The 22,548-nt window shown below is 40.9% G+C and overlaps 1 protein-coding gene across 4 annotated transcripts in view; it reads right to left on the bottom strand.

Annotated features, from left to right (window-relative positions):
- NELL2 (neural EGFL like 2) overlaps nt 1–22,548 on the bottom strand; it is a 355,587-nt gene that overhangs the window by 197,503 nt on the left and 135,536 nt on the right. For all 4 annotated transcript variants that reach the window (XM_084747853.1, XM_084747854.1, XM_084747856.1 and 1 more), the window contains exons 5-10: nt 17,506–17,679; nt 17,321–17,417; nt 15,034–15,106; nt 14,779–14,861; nt 13,777–13,905; nt 12,300–12,402 (exon numbers count right to left, since the gene is read on the bottom strand). In XM_084747853.1, the coding sequence (XP_084603979.1) occupies nt 12,300–12,402; nt 13,777–13,905; nt 14,779–14,861; nt 15,034–15,106; nt 17,321–17,417; nt 17,506–17,679 (659 nt within the window). The remainder of the gene's footprint in view (nt 1–12,299; nt 12,403–13,776; nt 13,906–14,778; nt 14,862–15,033; nt 15,107–17,320; nt 17,418–17,505; nt 17,680–22,548) is intronic.

Below are 22,548 nucleotides of genomic sequence, written 5' to 3'. Positions count from 1 at the left end.
TGGCCTTAAATAGCATTTAGCTTCATAGCACATCCCACAGCAATTCTGCTGTCTTAGATTTCATATTTATTAGTGTCTATAATTGATTTTAAGCATATATGTACATCACGTATGGCTGTTGTTGCTGCCACAATAGCTGGTCTTTTTCCCTTGAGTGTTACTATGGATTTGTCATTCAAAGCGAGGCTTCTCAGTAAGATGCTCCTGTCAGGTCTAGAAGTGATATTGAAACCAACAGATGTATAAATTGCAGCACGGAGAGAGAAGAGGCAAATATCTGTGACTGTCCTGGAAGATCCCAGTTCCCCAACTAATGAGCTAAGAGATACTGAAACAGGAACACATGAATCTGCGTGGACTGCTGCAAAATATTCCAGTTCCCCAGCTAATAAGCTCAAAGCTACAGAAACAGGGAAAGTGTCAGACGATCCTAATTCCTTAGCTAATGAGCTCAAAGATACTGAAACAGGAAAAGTGTCAAAAGATCCCAATTCTCCAGCTAATTAGCTTAAAGGTGCTCAACAGGGAAAATGTCAGGTGAATATTTGAAAAGCTTTCTGGTAAAAGTGACGAACAGGCTTCAAAGGGATACAAATAAAAGAATTCAGTCAAGAACATAGAGAGGAAAGAAAACATCATAGAGGAAATAGTCTGCAAAATGAATGAGAAATCAGAAATATGATGAAAATTCATCAACACAGAAGTTAAATTCAGCAGGAAAATTGAGATTCTGAAGAAATATGTAAATACTGGTAATGAAAAACTCAACATAAACAACAACAACAACAAAATGGAAATCATGCACCAAAATATTTGGCCAAGTAGGAGAATGTGAGTGATGGAAAGCAAGGTAGAAAAAAGCTGAATTATTATTCCAATAAGAGAAAGAATAACAAAGAATGGTCATGACGTCCAAGGACAAGGGTATATGATTAGGAAATGAAATTATAATGCCTGGCCTAGAAGGAGATGATGGAAAATGTGTTCAATGAACAGAGAGTAGAGAAGTTCCCTAATCTAAAAAAAAAATAGACTGGACCTGAGAGAAGACTCTCTTTATAACATGTTAAACACTAAAAATGCACGGCTAAAGTCAGCAAAGAAAGCATGGGATGACACTGTTACTCCCTAAAAGTAGATAATTATCCAAAAATGCCATTGCCAGCACAGGACCCTTTTAAAATTAACAAATGAGAAACACATTCCAGGCAAACACAAACCAAGCCAGCATTGCATAATATAACTGAGGGACTACGACACACAGTAGATTAAGAAAGAACCTCAAAACTCAGAGAACAGTAAAGAATAAACCTGAGAAGAATGGACAGAGAGTGGTAAACATAAGAATGATGGGCAGAGGTGACATAAGAATGATGGACAGAGGTGACATAAGAATGATGGGCAGAGGTGACATAAGAATGATGGGCAGAGGTGACATAAGAATGATGGACAGAGGTGACATAAGAATGATGGACAGAGGTGACATAAGAATGATGGACAGAGGTGACATAAGAATGATGGACAGAGGTGACATAAGAATGATGGACAGAGGTGACATAAGAATGATGGACAGAGGTGACATAAGAATGATGGACAGAGGTGACATAAGAATGATGGGCAGAGGTGACATAAGAATGATGGACAGAGGTGACATAAGAATGATGGACAGAGGTGACATAAGAATGATGGACAGAGGTGACATAAGAATGATGGGCAGAGGTGACATAAGAATGATGGACAGAGGTGACATAAGAATGATGGGCAGAGGTGACATAAGAATGATGGACAGAGGTGACATAAGAATGATGGACAGAGGTGACATAAGAATGATGGACAGAGGTGACATAAGAATGATGGACAGAGGTGACATAAGAATGATGGGCAGAGGTGACATAAGAATGATGGGCAGAGGTGACATAAGAATGATGGACAGAGGTGACATAAGAATGATGGACAGAGGTGACATAAGAATGATGGACAGAGGTGACATAGGAATGATGGGCAGAGGTGACATAAGAATGATGGACAGAGGTGACATAAGAATGATGGGCAGAGGTGACATAAGAATGATGGACAGAGGTGACATAAGAATGATGGGCAGAGGTGACATAAGAATGATGGGCAGAGGTGACATAAGAATGATGGGCAGAGGTGACATAAGAATGATGGACAGAGGTGACATAAGAATGATGGACAGAGGTGACATAAGAATGATGGACAGAGGTGACATAAGAATGATGGGCAGAGGTGACATAAGAATGATGGGCAGAGGTGACATAGGAATGATGGGCAGAGGTGACATAAGAATGATGGGCAGAGGTGACATAAGAATGATGGACAGAGGTGACATAAGAATGATGGACAGAGGTGACATAAGAATGATGGACAGAGGTGACATAAGAATGATGGACAGAGGTGACATAAGAATGATGGACAGAGGTGACATAAGAATGATGGACAGAGGTGACATAAGAATGATGGACAGAGGTGACATAAGAATGATGGGCAGAGGTGACATAAGAATGATGGGCAGAGGTGACATAAGAATGATGGACAGAGGTGACATAAGAATGATGGGCAGAGGTGACATAGGAATGATGGACAGAGGTGACATAAGAATGATGGACAGAGGTGACATAGGAATGATGGGCAGAGGTGACATAAGAATGATGGACAGAGGTGACATAAGAATGATGGGCAGAGGTGACATAAGAATGATGGACAGAGGTGACATAAGAATGATGGGCAGAGGTGACATAAGAATGATGGGCAGAGGTGACATAAGAATGATGGGCAGAGGTGACATAAGAATGATGGACAGAAGGGAACACACTTTTGGAATTGCAGTATTCAAAGTCCTCCCTAATGAGTCTTCTTATTTCACTGGAACTTACAGCCTTTCCCCCCATTCCATGTCTAATTTTACAAATTTGTGTCTTCTACCTCAGCCTAAAGGAATCAAGCTTTGATTATCCAAACAGCTGAACAAGCCTACCAGCAAATTACAGAGACATAAGCAAACTACATTGAACAAATCAGACATGGGCCAAGAATGATAAAAGATTAACAAAGAGACAAACACAAAAAAAAAAACAAAACACAAAACAAAACAAAACAAAACAAAAAACCCTTCTCAAGTGAATGTAGTCTGCTGCTCTACCCTACTAACCCTTTGTTGACATTATCCACTGTTAGCCAAGAGACAGGATTCGTATCCCTCCACTCCACACAGCTCTCCAGGAACAACTTTCATGACTTATCAACTCAGAAAATGCACCCTCTAGTTCTGGGTTAAAACCTAGATTTTTGCCATGCCTGGTGATGCAAGCTTGTAATTATGGCCACGCAGTAAGTGAGGCAAGAAGATCACAAATTCCACTCCTGCCTGAGCCACAGAGGAGTTCAAGGCCAATTGAGGCAATTTAGTAAGACCTGTTCATTCCCTGGCACAACAATCAGAAACAAATAGAAAGAATCACCTTGGAATTTTTATGAAGGTCATGTGCCCTTTTCCAAAACCATTTAATTGAGATTATGTATTTCCTATACATCTGGGAAACAGGAAAATACCACAGTCTTTGTTCTCAGAGGAAAACACACACACACACACACACACACACACACACACACACACCACAGAATATCTCTCTCTCTCAAATCTGTGAGAGCCAGCTCTTACATACACTGGTGACATATATCCCTGCCAGTCACTGGGGAACCTGGAAGCTTTCCCTCCAACCTATGCTGGAGCTTGTCTGAGGAAAGCTGTTCATGGATCTAAACTCTGATGACCTTACCCCCTCTTATCTCTGGAGAAGCTCACTGCAACAAAATAGAGGGGCAGGAATGATGGCTCCTAGCAAGATGTTTCTATTCTCCAAGGAGAGCACTCCAGACACTTCCATACGGAAGGGACTAAATGTAAGGTAATCAAGATAAACCACAGCCATGCTCTGGTAGATGTAAAATTGGTTCCCTCTATGTTAAAACTATAAGCTGGTCATGTAGATGTGAGAATGGAGAAAACACAGTTTAATAACAGCCAACAAATTACCTGCCATGCTGATAGTTGCAATATTGGCTAAGGGTAATGGTCAGACAACGTTGTCAGGCAACAAGGCATATCAGAGATCAGCACGAGCAGGGTTGGGGGGGGGCGGCTGCCCCTATCTGTGTGAGTGATACTTATATAGCTCATGATCAACTCTCTTGTTGGGTTGGGGAAACACTTATGGAATCTATGGGCCCTCCATTGGCTCAGCCCATAATAACGCAGAGAATTGACCAATCTCATAAAATGAGCTCAGTGATCCTTTAAAAGTCCCCAGACAGCCAGATCAATGGTTTTCATCTCTTTAAAAGCTCTCCCACTCTCAGAACTTTTCTCACGTTCTTGCATTATCTTAATAAACCCTAGTTCATTTTGCCTGCACCCATCCATGTATCTTTAATCTTCACTTTGGTGAGACAAGAAATTCAAGAGCCACCATCCAAGGTTGGCTTTGGGTGACCTTTGAATCTCTGGCACATTCAGTCCCTTGGCCATACCCATCTTGGCCATGAAAATTCCACTGTTCTCAAAAACTAAATCATTCCTACACATCTATAAAGATACATATGCGTACATAGACACAGATGGGGAGATGGTTCATCAGGTAAGAGAACTGGCTGTCCTTCTAAAGGACCTAAGTTCAGTTCCCAGCACCCACATAGTGGCTCACAACCATGTGTAGTTCCAGTTATACAGGATATGACACCCTTTTCTGGTCTCTATGGGCACTGATATATGGTACACAGACATACATGCTGGCAAAACATTATATACATAAAATAAAACTACATAAAATTGTTTAAAATTTAAACACTGAACTATTAGTCATAACCACCCTTCTAAATCCAGTCACTCACCAATCTTCCTTACATCCTGGGATGGTTGATCAAGGACCTTAGAATGATCTTTCAGTTTAGTTTTTGTTGTTGTTGTTTCTTATGACTGTATCAAATAATTAGAAATCTTACTAGCTCTATTGCTAAAATACATCCCAAGACTACTCACTCTCCAACACCTCTACATAATGATGCTGTTGTCACTTTCCCCTAGGTAACTACAAACAAACCTTAGAACCTGGCCTTCTCGCTCCAGCGGTACATTGTCCTAAGACCCTGTACCCTAGGCACCCCATCCTGAGGTGAAGCCATGCTTCTCTTAACAACATCCGGGGTTTCAGTTTTGTTGGCCTAACAATTATTTCCCTCTTCCTTTCATTAATTTTATGCCATTCATCCATCTGATCTCAACTTGAGCACCGTTTTCTTGGGGGATACTTTTAACCTCTTTACATTGGAATTTCATCTCCTCTGGGGGCTTCTATAACGCCATATTTCAATATCCTGCAGTAATACATTGCTCCTTTATTCCATCCATCCTCCTATGATTATCAGGTGTGTGAGGACAAAGAGAAATCTGACCTTGTCTGCCACTGTAGTTCCGATGCTTATAAAAACCAAATTCATAGGAATTACCTAACTTTAAATACTCTTAAAAAGTAAGCAAATTCATATGAAACTATATGATAAGGCTCTTGGTGTTGCTGTTTCCATTCCACATTGCTATTTCTAGGATGATTCTAAATTTGGAAGCTCCAGAAGTGAAAGCTTACCCAAGACAATTAATGTAACTCCTACATCCCACCTCATGTTCTGGGCATTGTCTTCCCTGTGGCATCTCCCGCTGCATTGACAAACTGTGCTCTGAAGGCATCAACACACTAAATAAATCAGTGGACAAGCACAATGTCCATCTTGTTCTGTGCGATTCTACAGCTTCTAGCCTTCCCAACTAACAAATCAAAGTGACCTTTGTTGCCATTCGGGGCCTGAGAAAGGCTGAAGGTGGACCACAGGCACAGACATAAATGGGAAATTCGTAGTGCTGCCTTGGCTGTGAAATGTTCTAATTTTTTTTTATCAGGATGGCTCACTCTTTTATCAGTTCAAAGGATGTGCATCCACGAGGTCATGTGAAAAGAATGTGTTATCCATTGCATCTCTCTCCTTCCGAGCATAGTAATTAGCCTCCAAATCTAACAATGACACTTCACACCCAAAAAAGGCTCATGGCTTATGTTTTCTCACAAATGACTACACAATAAACTATGAAAGGCAGAAGCCAGCTCAATAGGCTTGAATAGACTAGGAGAAAAGAAAACCTAACCATGGCCATCTGTCTCACGGGATACAATCTATTTGTGTGTGCTACCTAACCTCTCCATGATCAGCATATTTGAAACAGTCCTTAAAGGATAAGTGGCAAGGATTACAATCTTAAAAGTACGGATTAGTGAGAGAATTTTCAGAGAGGAGAAAAGAAATTGAAGCTTATTCTTAAGTTTTCTTGTGCTTTTCACTTTAATTATTTTCACTCGTATAAAACATACAATGAAGAAAACAGATGTCCATGTCTGTGGGCACTGGTTGTTACAATCTGGATGAGAACAGTTTAATTTAACCAAGAGCCCGTACACTTCATCTCAACAGAACCACCCGGAGAAATCTATTATTACATATTCTGCACAACGGCAGCAAAGCACAGAGCAGCTGAGAAATAGGAGAGATGTAGACCATTCCATGAGAGTTTAGAAAGACATCCTCTAGTAAAAATCTTTTAAAAAATTGTTGTTCAAGATCTAGGAGCTGGAGTGGTCAAGTTCTACCCTTTTCTACTTTGCACTGGCGATGACACTCCTGCGTGGGTGTGGAGGGGGGAAGAGGTTTGGACTACCCAGGAGAAGCACAAGTTAATCTCTATGGTTACACTGACTTCCCATTCCACGGATAAAATATTTTATGCATCAGAGCAGTGATTATATGGAAATAAACAAACAAATAAGTGGTTGAATAGTGATGCTACTGTTTTAGCTGGGGCAGCAACTGAGCTTCCAAAAATTGGGCACCATTATGAAAAGCAATGGATGATTCGTAAGTCCTTATACTCAGAACCATTTTTTAAATGTCAGCTTAAGACATAAACCCTCATACGTACTTGAGATTAAAGGCAGCATACAGTGAGATATCAGACAATAAGAAAAGCTTGGACACTATTTTAGGGCATAAGATATGCTAACTAAGGAAATAATGGAACAAGCACTAGTTAAGTCTGCTAATCAAGGCAATGTTGAGTCACCTGAGAGTTTGTTGGCAACGGATACTCCAAGGTCCTGTCCAGACACTGAATCAGAAATTCATCTTAATGAGATCCCAAACTTGTTCATATTCTCATTAAAATCTGAGAAGCATGGAGGTGAGTGATGGCTCCTGTGTATAGACATTACAGCTGATCTGACGAAAACTCAGTTCTCGGCAAAATTGCCAAGGCTAGGAATGACCAGCGTCCCTGGCCTACGAGTAAAAGTTACAAGTAGTCCGCTCTATCTGTATCCCTGCCCAGCTCGTAGGCAGGGTGAATTCCGAGTCCACGTTTTTGTGGGTGGGTTGGTGTTCCCTTCCCTCTACTAGACGCCTTGTCTAGTTAGAGAGTGTCCTCTTCAGTTTCTACGGCTCCTGCAACTAGGTGTCTCTGCTAGAGTCCCTCTCATACCGCCCTGGGAGCCTACCCTGCCTTGGGTCTCCAGTTTGTCTCAGACGTGCCCCTGTCCACCGTTTCTCTTTTCTCTACAGGCCTTTAGTCCTCCTGCCCCGACTCTTGCCCCTCATATCTCTCTGTGTTTCCTCCCCTGCTTTGTTCCCTCTTTTCAACCACTACCTCTGTTTATTCTAATTCCACCTCTGAGTGAGAGTTAAGCATCTTCCCTTGAATCCTCCTTGTTACTTGTTCTTTGGATCTGTGCATTGTAGTATGTTTATCCCATACTCTATGGCTAACACCCACTTATAAGAGAGAGTATACACCATGTGAGTCTTTCTGGGTCTGAGTTACCTCACTCAGGATGATCCTTTCTAGTTCCATCCATTTGCCTGCAAATTTCAGGATTTCTTTGTTTTTAATAACTGAGTAGGGTTCCATTGTGTAATGTACAGTGAGAGGAAGGTAAAAGGACCTGGAGGTGACAGGAGCTTCACAAGAAAACCAGCAGAGCCAACTAACCAGAGCCCAGAGGGGCCTGCTGAGACTGGAGCACCAAACAAGGACCCTGCATTGACTGAACCTAGGGCCCAGCACAGGTGTAGCTCATGGGCAGCTCAGGATTCATGTGGGTCCCCTAGTAAGAGGGAACCTGGTCTGTCTCTGACATGGGCTCACTTGCCAGCTTTTCAGTTACTCCCCCTTGTCAGGACTGCGTTGCCAGGCCAAAGGGGAAGAGGACCCATTCAGTCCTGGTAAGAGTTGATGAGCTGGGGTGGAAAGGAAGGGAGGGTCCCCTCTTCTGAGGAATAGGTGGAAGGGATGGGGAGAGGGAAGAAGGATGGGACTGGGAGGTGAGGAGGGATGGGGCTACAACAAGGATGTAAAGTGAATAAATAAATAAATAAATAAATAAATAAATAAATAAATAAAATTTTAAAATTTACAAGTAGTTTATCTCTATACTGTCTGTCATCCTTCATGAGCTTAAAATTATCTTCTTCCCTGTGTTGCTGAATTTGCTGCAGTATCTGAAAGACACCAGTTTCCAAACTAAAAGAATATAAATGAGGGCTGTTGCGAAACACAGAAGTTACTTGATACATAGGATGTATCTGAACTATAAAACAACCCCAAATCCCAAGGTCTGAACCTCACATCTTTAAAACCTATCATTGCTCTATGCCTCTGTCCAGAGACCTGCTATCCTGGTCTCTAAAAAACAAAACAAACAAGGAAGAACACCATAGCAGGGGAGTAACAGGGGACCACTACTGTCATTTAGAAGCAAAGCCTTGCGTAGTGTGTAGGAGGGTTCTCAGCAGGGCTTGAGATGAGGCTACTTCAGCCATTCTGATCGCTGGGTCCTTTGCTAGGTAAGGCTCCAAATTGGACGGAGCTCCATTCTCACCAACAGCGTGTCCAGCAACAATATTTAAATGATGTTTCTTTGCCTATATCTTAAAGTAATATATTTTTAACCAGGATCCAGGTTTTACATTAAAGATGCTCTTAAACTTTACTTCATTAGAACCATGTATAAATGGAAAATGAGAACTCCTTTCTGCCCCACCCTTAGGCCATATTCATTTAACTCCTGATCTATAACTATTTTACACAGTCGGTAAATATGTACAGAAAAACAAGAGTGTCACACATATATTAGACATCCATGGAGCATCCTGCACACCTGGATGTCCGGGGGTAGCTGTACCTTCAGCCTCCAGTGGCACTCTGGTGTCCACTTACTTTTATTACGTAATCCCAACTTACTACTTTGCACATGATTGTCCAAATCAACCTCTAATATGCTTTAAATTGCATATGTTTTATTTTTCCTATTCTAGTTTCAAAATGTCATTTTGTACAATCTCTACTGAGAATAAAATAAGCTCATTTTTAAAACAATTACCTAACAACACGCTGCAGATAAGAAACTGCATTTTCTGCTTAAGTGTTTTTCTTCCATCTTAAATTGCATCTGGTATGAATGATGTCTAGATTATTGCTCTTCGGGCTGGTACAAATAGGAAATCCTCTCACTTGTTTCAAAATACCACACTGCTGAGAAGACTAGCCTTCTGATCAGCTAAGAAATAATCCCATTTTTTCTTTAGTACCACACTAGACAGTTTGATTTAATTATTATTATAGACATTTACATAAAGCTTTCTTCTGAAGAGTTTTAGCCCATTTAAGCAATGCCATTACATGGACAGAGAAACTCTTTTGAGAAAATGTAATGGGGCATGAAAAATAATAAAACCTACAAAATACATTTATTCAAAGATTTTAATAATAAAGAGAAATTGCAATTCAGACTGAAGAGGCAGAAGTGGACTCCTCTCTCATTTTAAATAAAGCGTGATTAAGCAAGGTGCAGCATGGTGCCCTGAACCAAAGGGCAGCATCCAGTGCTGTCTTCCCCCAGAGTAGGCTCATCTCAAAAAACTATGAATTCAAGATATTCACAGGCCATAAGCAGAACTTACTGAAGATGTGGAACTGCCAATCATTTTAACAATAAAGCTACAGGACACCATTGTATGGGTAAAGCAAAAAATGTTAGGGCTTCCTAGGTTCCCCTTTATTAAAAGGTGTCCCATGAATCAGCATTATCTTGTGAAGTTACTAGAAGGCATGGGAGCGCAGCCCAGCACCGCCCTTTCGAAGACCCAGGGAAACAAAAAGGCTTTGTCCTTATGTCCCCAGCTGCCTCCTCGCACTGCTCCCTCTCTAAAGGAAGAAAACAATCACGTGCGTACTTTTGTAGAGTGAGTTGTAAAGAGCTGGACATATATAATATAAACCACTATAGGCTTTGCTCCAGCAACTTCGCCCTCAACAATGCATCCTATACTTAAAGCTATAGAACGTGAATCAAGTTACTGTATGAATGAGATTGTATTGCTGCTCAGAAGGAAGAAACAAAGCACCACCTAGCCTTGCGAGGGAAGAAACAGAACCATAGAGAACTTATAGTGTAATAATATGCAGCAATGTCTACTTCTTATGGGGACGCCCTCAGTTTAAGTCATTAATAACAACGGTCGAAGGCATGAATGACACCACACTCATAATAAAGCCTGCAGTCATATGTGAGCAGGCAGAAGAAAAAATTACACAAGAACTAAACTCTAGGAGGACAAGGGAGAATAAAACATACTTTCCTGTTTTGTTTTTATATTTCCTTTTGTATTTGGGGTTGTGGGCTCAATTTTCTTAACCAATATATTTTATGGCAAACTTATTGACCGAGCATCCGTCACTTATAACCCAACTAACTAAAACAATAGGAAAAGAGGATTAAAAACCGTAAGGATATCAGTTTTGAGGAATGATTCTCCTGGCGTAATCAGCAGGATTTCTTCCGCTGGTTTCTGGAGTAACCAGAACCCGGAACCTCAGCAGGAGCCAGAATCCCAAGCCTTCCCTCGAGCAGAGCTTCTCGAAGTGGAGCGATGAACAGCCAAAAACTATCCCAAGTCTCCAAAAGCCCCGCCTCCAGTTCTGGGCTCATTTATATATCTCCTCCCAGAGTCTGTTCACGGGATCTTTTCAGCTGGCAACAATCAAGCTCCCGCAGGAGGTGATTGGTCTTCTAGTGGATTAACCTCACCTGTTCTCGCACAAGACCGTTCACCATCCCATACCTGGGAAACAGGTTTATCTCTCCTTCATGGGGTATTATGCATGCAGGTTTTATTAAGATGCTAAGATGTTGTACTCGAACTCTGGCTCTTCTGAACCTACTTAGCTAGCCCAGTATGCATGTGTGAAATGAGCTCAAGAAGAAATTAAAGCAGTGGTTTACAAGGCAACTTGCTGATGCTTCCATGCTGATGTGTAGGAGCGTGTGCACACGATGTAGGCTTGAGCAAGGGAGATCTGTACCCAGGAATCCAGAGCCAAAGCGGCTGCCACGCCTTCCCTCACAGGGCACCCCTACTTTCCCTCTGCATCTGTCTCCCACCCTCATTACATCTTTCTGAATCTTCCACAGACTTGTGCTTGCGCAGCTCTGAATATCCCACTCATTACAACAGGTCGGTCTTCATAGGTGCGACTACTTTGAACAAAAACAAAACAGTACCTTAGCTGCTCTTTTTACCTAGGACTTAAGGAAAGCCTTTTCAGAAGTGAGTCACATGGATGGCGTGATTGCTGTGACCGTGTGGATGACCTAGAGCATCAGAAGATTCTGGAAGTCTCTGTAGACATCAGAAAAGCACTCCATATAATGTGTGATAAAGGGCAGCAAAGCCTCCGCACATGCAGTGCAACGGGATTCGCTGTTGTTCATTTGTTTCTTATTAAAGTTGAATGATGCTATATAAGTGGGCTGCACTGTCTTGAGCCATATTTCACCCGATGCCCAAAGTACCAGGGCACAGATTCCCTTGACACAGGAGAAATGAACACACACTCTTCTCTATGCACTTGGTAGGAATTTGTATGCTGCAGTGTAAAAGGCAGAATGTCCCCCCAGAGAGTGTTTTGTCTATCTCTCCTACGTCTACTGTTATATGCAAGGGTCCTCCAAGAACAAATGATTGTCCTACTAGAGTAGAAGCAAGTAAAAATAACCACCAAAATAGAAAATATATCATTTCTGGAAGCAATTTAACTCATCCGGGTTAAAGAGATCGACACAATTTTTTAAAATGCAAAGCTGTATTTTTCCAAAGAAGGTATTGGTCAGCAAAGGCATGCTCACGTTTGCACTCCTTGCAGCACTTGCCATCCACGTAAGCGGGAGCCGACTTAGGAGGACAGTCAGGGGCAGGGCAGACCAGAGTCTCACACTGGATGGTCCCGTTCTGAAAAATAAAGAGTATTTAAAGACGTTCCATGTAGGGACTTAGTACTTCTCACGGCTTTTAAATCCATTTCATAGATTTCGGGCTCTTCATATACAATGTCACTATTCTCTTTTCTTTAGCAATACCCATGATATTATGGCCCACAGTAATGCCGGGTGCATTTTAACGGTTGGGAATGGTTCCCATTTTTGCCTGGCAATTGATCTTTACAAAGCAGATCTGCATGTTCTATAGGGATGAAGGATAGAAGCTCACAGGGAAATAGCAAGCTGGAGACTGCCCTGGAACACTTTACTGTCCCTGGATTACTCACACACCAAGCGCCCAACTGGATGCTCTGACTTTCCTAGTTGGTGTATATGCTTCCTCGTTTGGGAAGGTTTCACTACAATTGTAAAGTGTTATAATTTTGTTATATTGTAATCTTGAATAAAAGCATATTACACAGAGATGCACACATGTGCGCGTATGCACACAGACTGCACATGGACAAACTCCTACCCAGATGCACACATGTGTGTTCACACATGCAAAGATGCCCTCAAGTGTACAGATACACACGCATAGATACACACTCACATACCCATATGCACAAAGGTACACAGAAGTATGCACACATTCACACAGATTACATGCCCCCCCTTTTCCTCTATCCTTTTCTCACACACACAGAGACACACATTCACATACAGGCCACTTTGTTTTAGATCTTTCATGTGCATGATATTCTGCTCCTGAGTCAACTTTCTGAGTTCAGGGAAACATTTCCAAAGCTCCCTCTAGGAGATCCATAACCCTTAACAGAAATCTAGCTTTTTAACAGAATAGTTCAAGGGGAATTGGAAAGTTTAAAACCAAAGTTGTCTTGAAGCTTTCTTTGAAGCATGAATACAGTTTTTAGATAATAATGGACTAAAAATAATTGCTGATAATCACATTTATTTAAATTGTGTAGTGTATATTCTCCAGTTACCAACTATTAAAGACTATTTAAAATCCATTATTTATATAATTCTGTCTACACACAATATTTAATGCTCTATATAAGTCAATTTATTTATAATTTATTATTAAAAACACAAGGGAGAACTCCCCAGAAATGATAAGGGATATAAGATATAGCTAATTTGAACTGATAACTTCATGTATGCACAGCTAAGCTTCATGGTGTCCTCAAACCATAATTGCTGTTACAGCCAGAGAGTGGCTTTAATAATGTAACACAGTTCTTCAGAAGTGACCAGGTTTGCTGGCGTTACAGTGTTGCATTTAGAGAAAATAGGTCTTGAAATTTTCATGATTACATTGTCTTGATAAATATTTTAGCAGCAGGGTCACCTGAGTCCCTGTCAATGTGAATGGAAGGCATACCAAGCATGTGCAGTTCTTACAGCCGTCGGTCCAGGACTCAAACTCTCGGTAGGTGGTCCCCTTCATGGTGCATGTCCGCTCACAATAGCACTGATCCAGCCTGTTCATTCGCTGTTCAGCTCGAGACAACTGTGGCACAAAGAAAGGGCTCACTCGTACAGCCACTGCAAAATGCAGAGCACCCTCACAGACATCTGTCTAAGAGTGTTACATCAACGAGAGGCCCACCTCCACTTATTATAGATACATCAACCCTGTACAACTCTAGAGAAGCGTTTCCCAACCCTTTACGTATAAAAAGTTTACCTTTAGAACAAAAAGCACAATTTGCAATACACAAATTAAGGCTAATTCACAATAACGTCATTCACAATACAGGGAAGAATTTGTCATTTTTAAACAGAATCTAATTCCATTAATATGTTTACTCCAGTAAAAAAAATAACATTTAGGATTTGTATCATATAAATAACAAAACACACACACACACACACACACACACACACACAGCCTTCAGAAAATCCTTCAACACTATGTAAAATTTAAAATCTGGTGAACTTCTCAGTGAACTTGGTTTGTGCTTCAGACTTCAGTGAATGAACCTACAACTATAGCAGAACAGTTAAAAAAAATTGTTCATTTCCTTGACCCAATTATGGTACCCATATTTTTACATTGTCTTTCCACATCCTTGCTCACCACAAAAGCTAAATAGAAATACATAATAAAAACTAGGCAACCATGGATCTTGCAGTGGTAAAGCAGAGTGTAAACCAGGTTATCTGCTCCATTCCTGACTTACTGAGTCATTTGTTATACAGATGGCTAGGATTTAAATATTTATAACCTCCATCAGCATCATAACGTTTTTTTCCTTGAGCAAGGATTCCAAATTATATGCTATAAGGACTGTCTCAAGGATGAAAGTCTACGGTGATGAAGGAGCTGTTGAGATTCACGAGACCGTGCAGCATTCCCGGTGTATTTGTGAGTCATTTTTACCTTGGCTGACGTCTTCGATAAAATGTCCTGCAGCTCCATGATTTTCTGTACCAACCCATGGAAGTCGTTGCATGTTGGACAGGCTGCAATTACAAACAGGACATTGATCAAGCTGCATTTGTAAGGGGCTCGGTCTGATTAAGTCTGCGCTGACAGCCACTCTGTGTGTGCTCCAATCTCAAACTGACATTCTGGACAAAATGAAGCAAAAGGCACACTTCTCGTCACAACACAGCGCAAGACTAATAGACTTACTTCGATTAAGATCTGGACACTGAGCGATGAACCCCTGGGGCATGACAAGTAACTGCACGTCTTGCATTATCCCCTATGTATAAAAACATAAAAAAAGCATTATTTTTCACTCATGAAAACATGAAAGAAGCATTATTTTCATTTACCTAAATTATGCTCAATAGTCACATTCCTGAGGAAAGTGTGAAGGAACAGATCCAGACACCTGGATCTAGGGCCCTCCTGGGTCTGCTCCTAACAATCAGTACCAGGGAAGGAGATTCATCGGGCAAAACAGAATTACCTACGCACTTCCACCTGGCTAAGTTATTTTTAAAGCCATTAGACTACATGTCAAGATCCAAGGATGTGGCCATCATCTTATTGTTTTGAGAAGTTATTTTTAGTTCACCACAGAAACAAGAATTGAAAGTGACCTTTAAGTGTCGGCATAAAAATCACTTTGGGCTTTCTTACCACAGACATGAGACCAATTTTGTTTTAATGGCAATCAAAAAGGAAAGGGTGAATAAACTGAGTCATGAAAGCTACACCTACTTGAACGTTTCTCATTTTTTCACAGGGATTTTTTTAAAGTTCATCTCTCAATTCAGAAAGGACAGTGGATTTAGTAAGCAGATATAGCAAGACGTAGTTTAGAGTGTTTAGGAACCCAGAAAGTTTAGAGTGAAGCTATTGAAATGCCAGCTGCAAATGTCCCCCTTTCCACAGATGGCTTCACATTTACACATCCTTAGCCTGTAGGTTGCTGGACTGATGGGCTCAAAGCAAGGCCAATGGTAACCAATACCACCTCCTCTAACACAGTCCAGCCTTTCCTCTCTCCTATCTCCTCTTCTCTTCTACATTTCATGTAGTGATGGGGTAACTGTACCAATATGTTATCAAGAGAATAATATCTCTATAAAGATTTACAACCCAAATAGTGATCTGTGTTTCTTGTACATATTTACAGTGATTAACAGTATGTGCCAACACGAGTGATAACTTTTTTAGTGACAAAGTGGCAATTACTAGATCTACTCTTGACTCTGGCTTATGGAATTACTAGGGTGAAAAATCTTACGACTCGGCAATAGCACCAGGGAAACCAGGCTGGTGTGTATCGTGTGCAGCTGATGCACTGCACATGACTACTGGACAATGTTCTCAGACCACAATAAAGATGGTGCACCATATAGATGCGCATGATTGGTGAGTGGGGACTGTGAGGCCACATCCGAGCTCCAAGACTGCCATAATTAAATAGAAGAGAGACTTGAAAATCACAGCATGCATCTGCCGTCCCTTGCATGGGAACAGAGCATTGATTTTTAGGGCTTTAAAGAGTACAATCAATTCCACACATCTGTCACCCAGTAGCTGCCTGGCTGTTGGAAGGTTATTTCACCTCACTGGGTAGGTCAATGCATATTTATAAGGATAAAGGACCCTTACTAACATTTTCAAAGTAAGGGATTAAATGGAGTACTATAGTCCAACGACCTGGATTCCAGAGAACAGGCAATATTAAGTTTTCAAACTCTACTAGCATTGTATACTCGGCTTAGAATTTTGGATCGACTGGAGCCTCCTCACTCCTGAAGCCCACAAGCTCCACATCTCCCTGATCGTTGTCTAACAATGGTCACATCACTGGGAAAACATTCCCCCAACACACGGCAGGCAAGCAGTTATTTATTTATTTATTCATCCTCAAGACTTGCAGGCATTCAGTTGGGACACCTTAAGCATTTATTATTTATTTGTTTATTCATCCTCAAGACTTTCATTCAGCTGGGCTCCTTTTGAAACCCTACACTGAGCAGATTCTGAGAGCTTCTAAGTTTTCGCTAGAGATAAATGTTTGACCAGTTGAGGAAACCATAACTAATGCTTTCCACATGGGGTGATTAATGTTCTTGTAAAAGTATCATCAAGGGTGAAATTTCAGTGGTAGAAAGTTTGTTTCTAGGTTAACATTTTCTATTGTATTTATTTTGAATTCTTAAATTCAAAAATGTCGTGTTGATCACTGTCTGATGGTCATCTCTACAATATATAAAGATCAAACGCAAATGAGGAGTGACTCTTTTACCAGTTTAAAAAATGTTCTAAGAAGCAGAAATAGAAAACAATTAGAAATGTGTGCAAAACACACACACACACACACACACACACACACACACACACACACACACACACACAGAATTTTTGTTTCATGCCATAAAAAGTAAAACATAATTTTCAAACTCATTGGAAATTTTTTGCACTTCTCCTTCATGCTTGGACTTTAACCAAAAGATACCTTAAAATATCCATGTGCATTATTTCTCTGTCCCAGCCAAAACGTGGTGCCCACAGGCAAGTCTGTAGATGGCATTGGCACTACTCGTTCATAGATTCTGAAAGGCAAAATAGACCAGAAAGGCTGTGAGCCGACAGGGGTCTCCTAGAGTCTTCCAGTTCTTGAAAGGAAAACAATTTGCTTACTTATTGCAGTCGATGTGTAAAATTAAATGGGAGGCACTGATGGCTAAGGAGAGCTTGTGCCACTTGGCATCGGCCAGTATATAAGGAAACACTTCCGTGTGGGGACGGTGAGTGCCAGAGCGGTAATGTAGTCTGATCTCGTTCCGATGGCCACTGCTTTCCAGTTCCAGGTACCTTCGTAGAGAAGAGCCACATGTCAAAGGTAAAATTCAACGATGGCTGTGCTAGCCTCTGTCTCCAGAGAGACAGAGTAGACCCTCAGGGTTCTGTCTCCCTACAAAGTTCAATCAGACATTCCAATTAAGAAATATAACAGCACGGATTAGTAGAGCATGTGTGATATGAAAGGTCAGGGGAGACCGCTGGGAGCTAGAGGTTTAAGTGGGGATGGGAAACGAGGCTGTGGGAAGGAGGGGGAAGGAGCAGGAAGAAAGGAAAGAGTTGTTGACTAAAGCTAAGACCGTAGTAAGAAGCTTTATGAAACCCACTAGTTTGTAATCTAATATATGTAATATATATGTGGACAATTAATATTAAGGTGTGTGTTTATACATGTATGCATGTATGTATAAACAGAAGTATCCCCACATTAGTGAGCAATGTTGCTCCCAGAAGACATGGGTGAACGTCTCAGAAGTACAAGTTACCTTGCCACACATTATTGGTCAGGGAGGACCCAGAAACACCAAAAACAACATGACGTATGTCATGTTTTTGGCTGCCTACCATAACCAAATAATAATAAGACTTTCTTGCTGAAGGTACTATTTTAGTTTCAGGACACAGGTAAATCTTTTTGAACTGAAAATATCCCCACTGGGTAGATTGCATGGTACAAGCTGCTGAAGAAGAAAAGACATCAGTGACATCACCCAGTGCTGGACTCTGACTACTGTGGAAGTCATCTGTCAGGCAAGATGGGCACACTGGATACTAGTGACCGAGCTATTGATGGAGTATCCTACTGCTCTCCTGATTGGATTTGGGGCTTGTGCCACAAGCAGTAATTCATGAGTGGTGCTATTAACATTGTCAAAAGACAATATGATGAAATTCATAGGCCATAGGGGGAAATCTATTGATGTTGTTTTACTCAATGATCATGTTGTCAATTTGCCTTCTACATATTTATGTTTGCATCCATAGACTTCTGTTGCCCTCAACCTTGGTCATAAAGCATCATCATAATAGTACATAGTGGTTAATGAGGAGACATATTAGTATGCAAAGTAATGAAAAGGTGACTGTGGGTACCAGCCATAGGTAAGACAATTGTGCCACCACCCCAGAGGCTCAGAGAGAATCACAGAGCCCAGAGCAGAAAGAACGTAAGTACTACAGAATGAGGAGGACTGCTGGGACATTCTGTCTTCTGGCCGTGACGTGGTTGTTGCGCACAGGAATCCACAATAGCTGTTATTACCTCACACAAGACCTGTGCAAGATCACACCAGGAAGAAGGTCCATAAAGTAACATAGAAGGAAGAAATCCCATGGTGTCTCAGCATAGACCAAGAACCATAGGCGGCTAATGACTGCTGAGAGAGGGAGAGTTAACCTCTTCCAAGGATGAGTCCCCTAACTGACCATCCAATAGAAAGTGGCTAATCCATCCTGGAATCATCAACACACAGCAACAAAAATGGACTCAGAAGGTGGCATGTGTGTATGCATATATTATTGCTACATATATATGTACATATTTATTGCCTTATATACACATATATTTTACATATACATACATTTGCATATATATAGCAATAATAAAAGAAAAAGAAGATATCAGTTTGAGAGGGATTAGGGGGCTAAAGGCAGGATTAGAAGGTAAAAAAGGAAGGGAGAAAGTGATTGAACTGTATTTAATTTTTTAAAATTCCAGCACAGACACAGGGTCTCATGAGGCCTCATGCCTAGCTGACGAGCTACCGGTAACTGATGGATGATAGAAAAAAGAAAGCCACTTTCCTTTAGGATTGTGGCTTTCCATCTCCATGAACAAGCCCACATCCATGCATATATGGAGGTGCTAATTGGACTCAGTGAATTAAAGATAAATTAGTAAATAAAAAAGGAAGGGGTTAGGAGGGAGATGCGATGGAGTCTTGTAGGGTGATTGAGAGTGAGCAAGAGGTGAATATGACCACAGTGCATTGCATACAAAAATTTCAAAAAATAAATAAAAATGTAAAAACCAGTAAGAAGGAAAAAGGAGAAAATATGAAATAGGTTATCCAAAAGCCAAAAACTTAAAACTACATTTTACAGTTAAGTTTAATCGGTATTATAAAAACTTTATGAATTTGTGATAATGATGTCTATTTTAATAAATGTAAAAAGGGGAATTAGAATTAATAGCATACCCTGTCCGTCAAACACCTCTCATTTCTTTGTAGTGATAGCATGCACAGTCGTTTGTCCTCATGGTTTTAAACATGCACTAAAGTATTGACAACCATTTACTGTGTTGGGTAGCACTACAGTTATTCTTATGTAACTCGAGCTTTCTACCTATCACCACCTTCTCTCTGCTCGCCCCGCCCTCGTTCACTTTCCATTGGCTGCTAACCACTAGTCTACTTCATACGCCTAAGGGAGCAGCAGTTTTAGCTTCCACTTTGGAGAGAGCGCGTGCCAGGTGTCTTTTTGCACCTGGATTTACTGCACTTACTGTAGTGTTTTCCAGATTCATGCAAATGACTAGAATTCACTGTTCTTATGAGTAAGCAGCAGTCCATATGATATATAAATCACATTTTCTTTCTCATTCATGGGCACTCATGCTGATTCCATATCTTGCAAGTGTAAATACTGCTGTAAAAGCTATGGAAGTGCAGATAGCGTTCACACACAGACTCCTGTTTAGACATTTACTCAGGAAGAGGGTGGGGTAGGAATGCCATATGGCTTTTCATGATGGATTATTTTTCACTCTCACTGAGGATGTACAACTTTCCTTTTCACCATATCCTCATCAGTATCTGTTATCTTTGGAAAAACAACCACTCTATGTGGTAGTTTGGTGATGTTGATCATTTTAAAGATGATAATTTTATAAAACTTTATTTTATCATGTAATAAATACTCACTAGCTTATCAATTCAACCAGGGCTGACAATTTGGTGTTAGATAACCAAGTAGGGTACCCTTCCTGAAGAAGACTATTTCTCCTGCCCCCAGCATTCCTTAGTTGCCTGTAGTTCTGTTAAGTAGGAACATGCAGAGAGCAGGAGACAAAAACTAGAGGTGAAACAGAATAATCCACTCATAGGAAAGTTGACCACAGTGATAAGAAGGGGCTGTAGGAAAGTCAGTGAAATACAACAAACAGAAAGAAATGCAGTGGTCCGATGGTTACTCAAACACTGTGAGCTTGGTGCCACTGGCCATTCCACGTAGAAAGCTATGTCACCTAACTACTTCTAGTGGTTCTCTCAGATGTAGGAGAGATGAAAAGAGAAAGGAAGATGTACATTGATTGGCATCCTTTATAAAGAACACACTGACCCTAGTCATGTGAGTCTGTTTGTTTTTTATATTTGGTCATCAGCAACGTAGAATAATTCAGAAATTTAAGAGATCACAGAATCTTAATTCTGTCCCTACTGTACCAAATGTGGAAATGGGGGAGTTAAAATTCTCTCTAAGCTCCAGGTTCCTTCTCTATTAAGTGGGAACAATATGAATGGAAATCTCATATAATTATAACAGAATTAAATTACATATGATCAAATATGTATATTGTGTGTTTCTGCACAAGGGTTACACGATCCCCACACATCACTGTAATGATTTACAGTTCCTATGGTGTGGTCACGCTTTCCATAGAAACACCATGAAAATGTCACACTTTGTCGTCTCTTAATTAACTGTGAATCTCTGTGACAAAAATTATTTTAATAAGAATCTACACAAATAATGACATTACAGTTTAATCAAGGAGTAGAGGATTCTGTGGCATTGTATGTGTTTAAAGCATTCAGTGAGAAAGGCAGAAAAAAACAGGATGGCAGGGAGGCAGGCCACTTAGGGACCATGGCCTCATAGGATGGCAGGGAGGCAGGCAGGCCACTTAGGGACCATGGCCTCATATGGTGGCAGGGAGGCAGGCAGGCCACTTAGGGACCATTGCCTCATAGAATGGCAGGGAGGCAGGCCACTTAGGGACCATGGCCTCATATGATGGCAGGGAGGCAGGCCACTTAGGGACCATGGCCTCATATGGTGACTGTAGAAAGCAATGAGTTCTTGAGAGCAGCTGGCTTTGCTGTCAGAACATTGTAGAGATCATGAAAAGTTACAAGGAATTGAGTCTGAAGTTAAACCAGTGGATTTTTTTTGCTAGGGAAGGTAGGAATAATGGACAAACTCTGAAATACTATGTAGTGGATGTAAACATGTTTTTGTTTTGATCCCAAGTGTGGAATGTGAAACAGACTTGTGTGAGGGTGTGCAGTGTTTGTCTTCTGGAAGCAAGGTCTTTGTTTGCTAGAAGAGGAACTGCCTCCTGCGGGGGAGGGGGCCATGTTCTTTGTCAGCTGATAAAAATCCTAATATGGACTTTGAGAGGATGGATATATATATATACATATATACACACACATATACATATACACACACATATACATATACATATACATATACATATACTGCCCAAAACCAAAGGCTGGAGTTTTGGTTTTGGTATTGCTTCATATCATTTGGCTGTTTATTGCTCCACTTCAAGATGCTCCTAGAAAGACATGCTCCAGAGAACATTTCGACATTCCAGGTTCTGGCTGCCACAGTTTCAGTCACCCTTGCTGAATTTCTGGTTTGCTGTTTAATGGGTCTGCTGGAATCCTGGCAATGAAAAGTGGAAATGCTCCAAGGAACTGAGTCTAAAATGGTCTATTTCTCCTATTCCCAGCAGCCTCTTTTCTCTATCTAGGGTAGGTGGGTTGGAAGGGAGGTATAAGCATTAAAGAACCCCAAATAAAGTAGGTTTGAAAAAGTTCAAAGCCTACAACATAAGAAAGAAGGAACAATAACGTTTTTTCATAATTA

This window comes from Acomys minous (genome assembly GCF_964271855.1).
Source record: "Acomys minous genome assembly, chromosome: 12".
In the NCBI taxonomy this organism is placed as follows: Eukaryota; Metazoa; Chordata; class Mammalia; order Rodentia; family Muridae; genus Acomys; species Acomys minous.
Note: the sequence above shows the minus strand (reverse complement) of the source record. Positions and strands in the feature narration are given on the sequence as shown.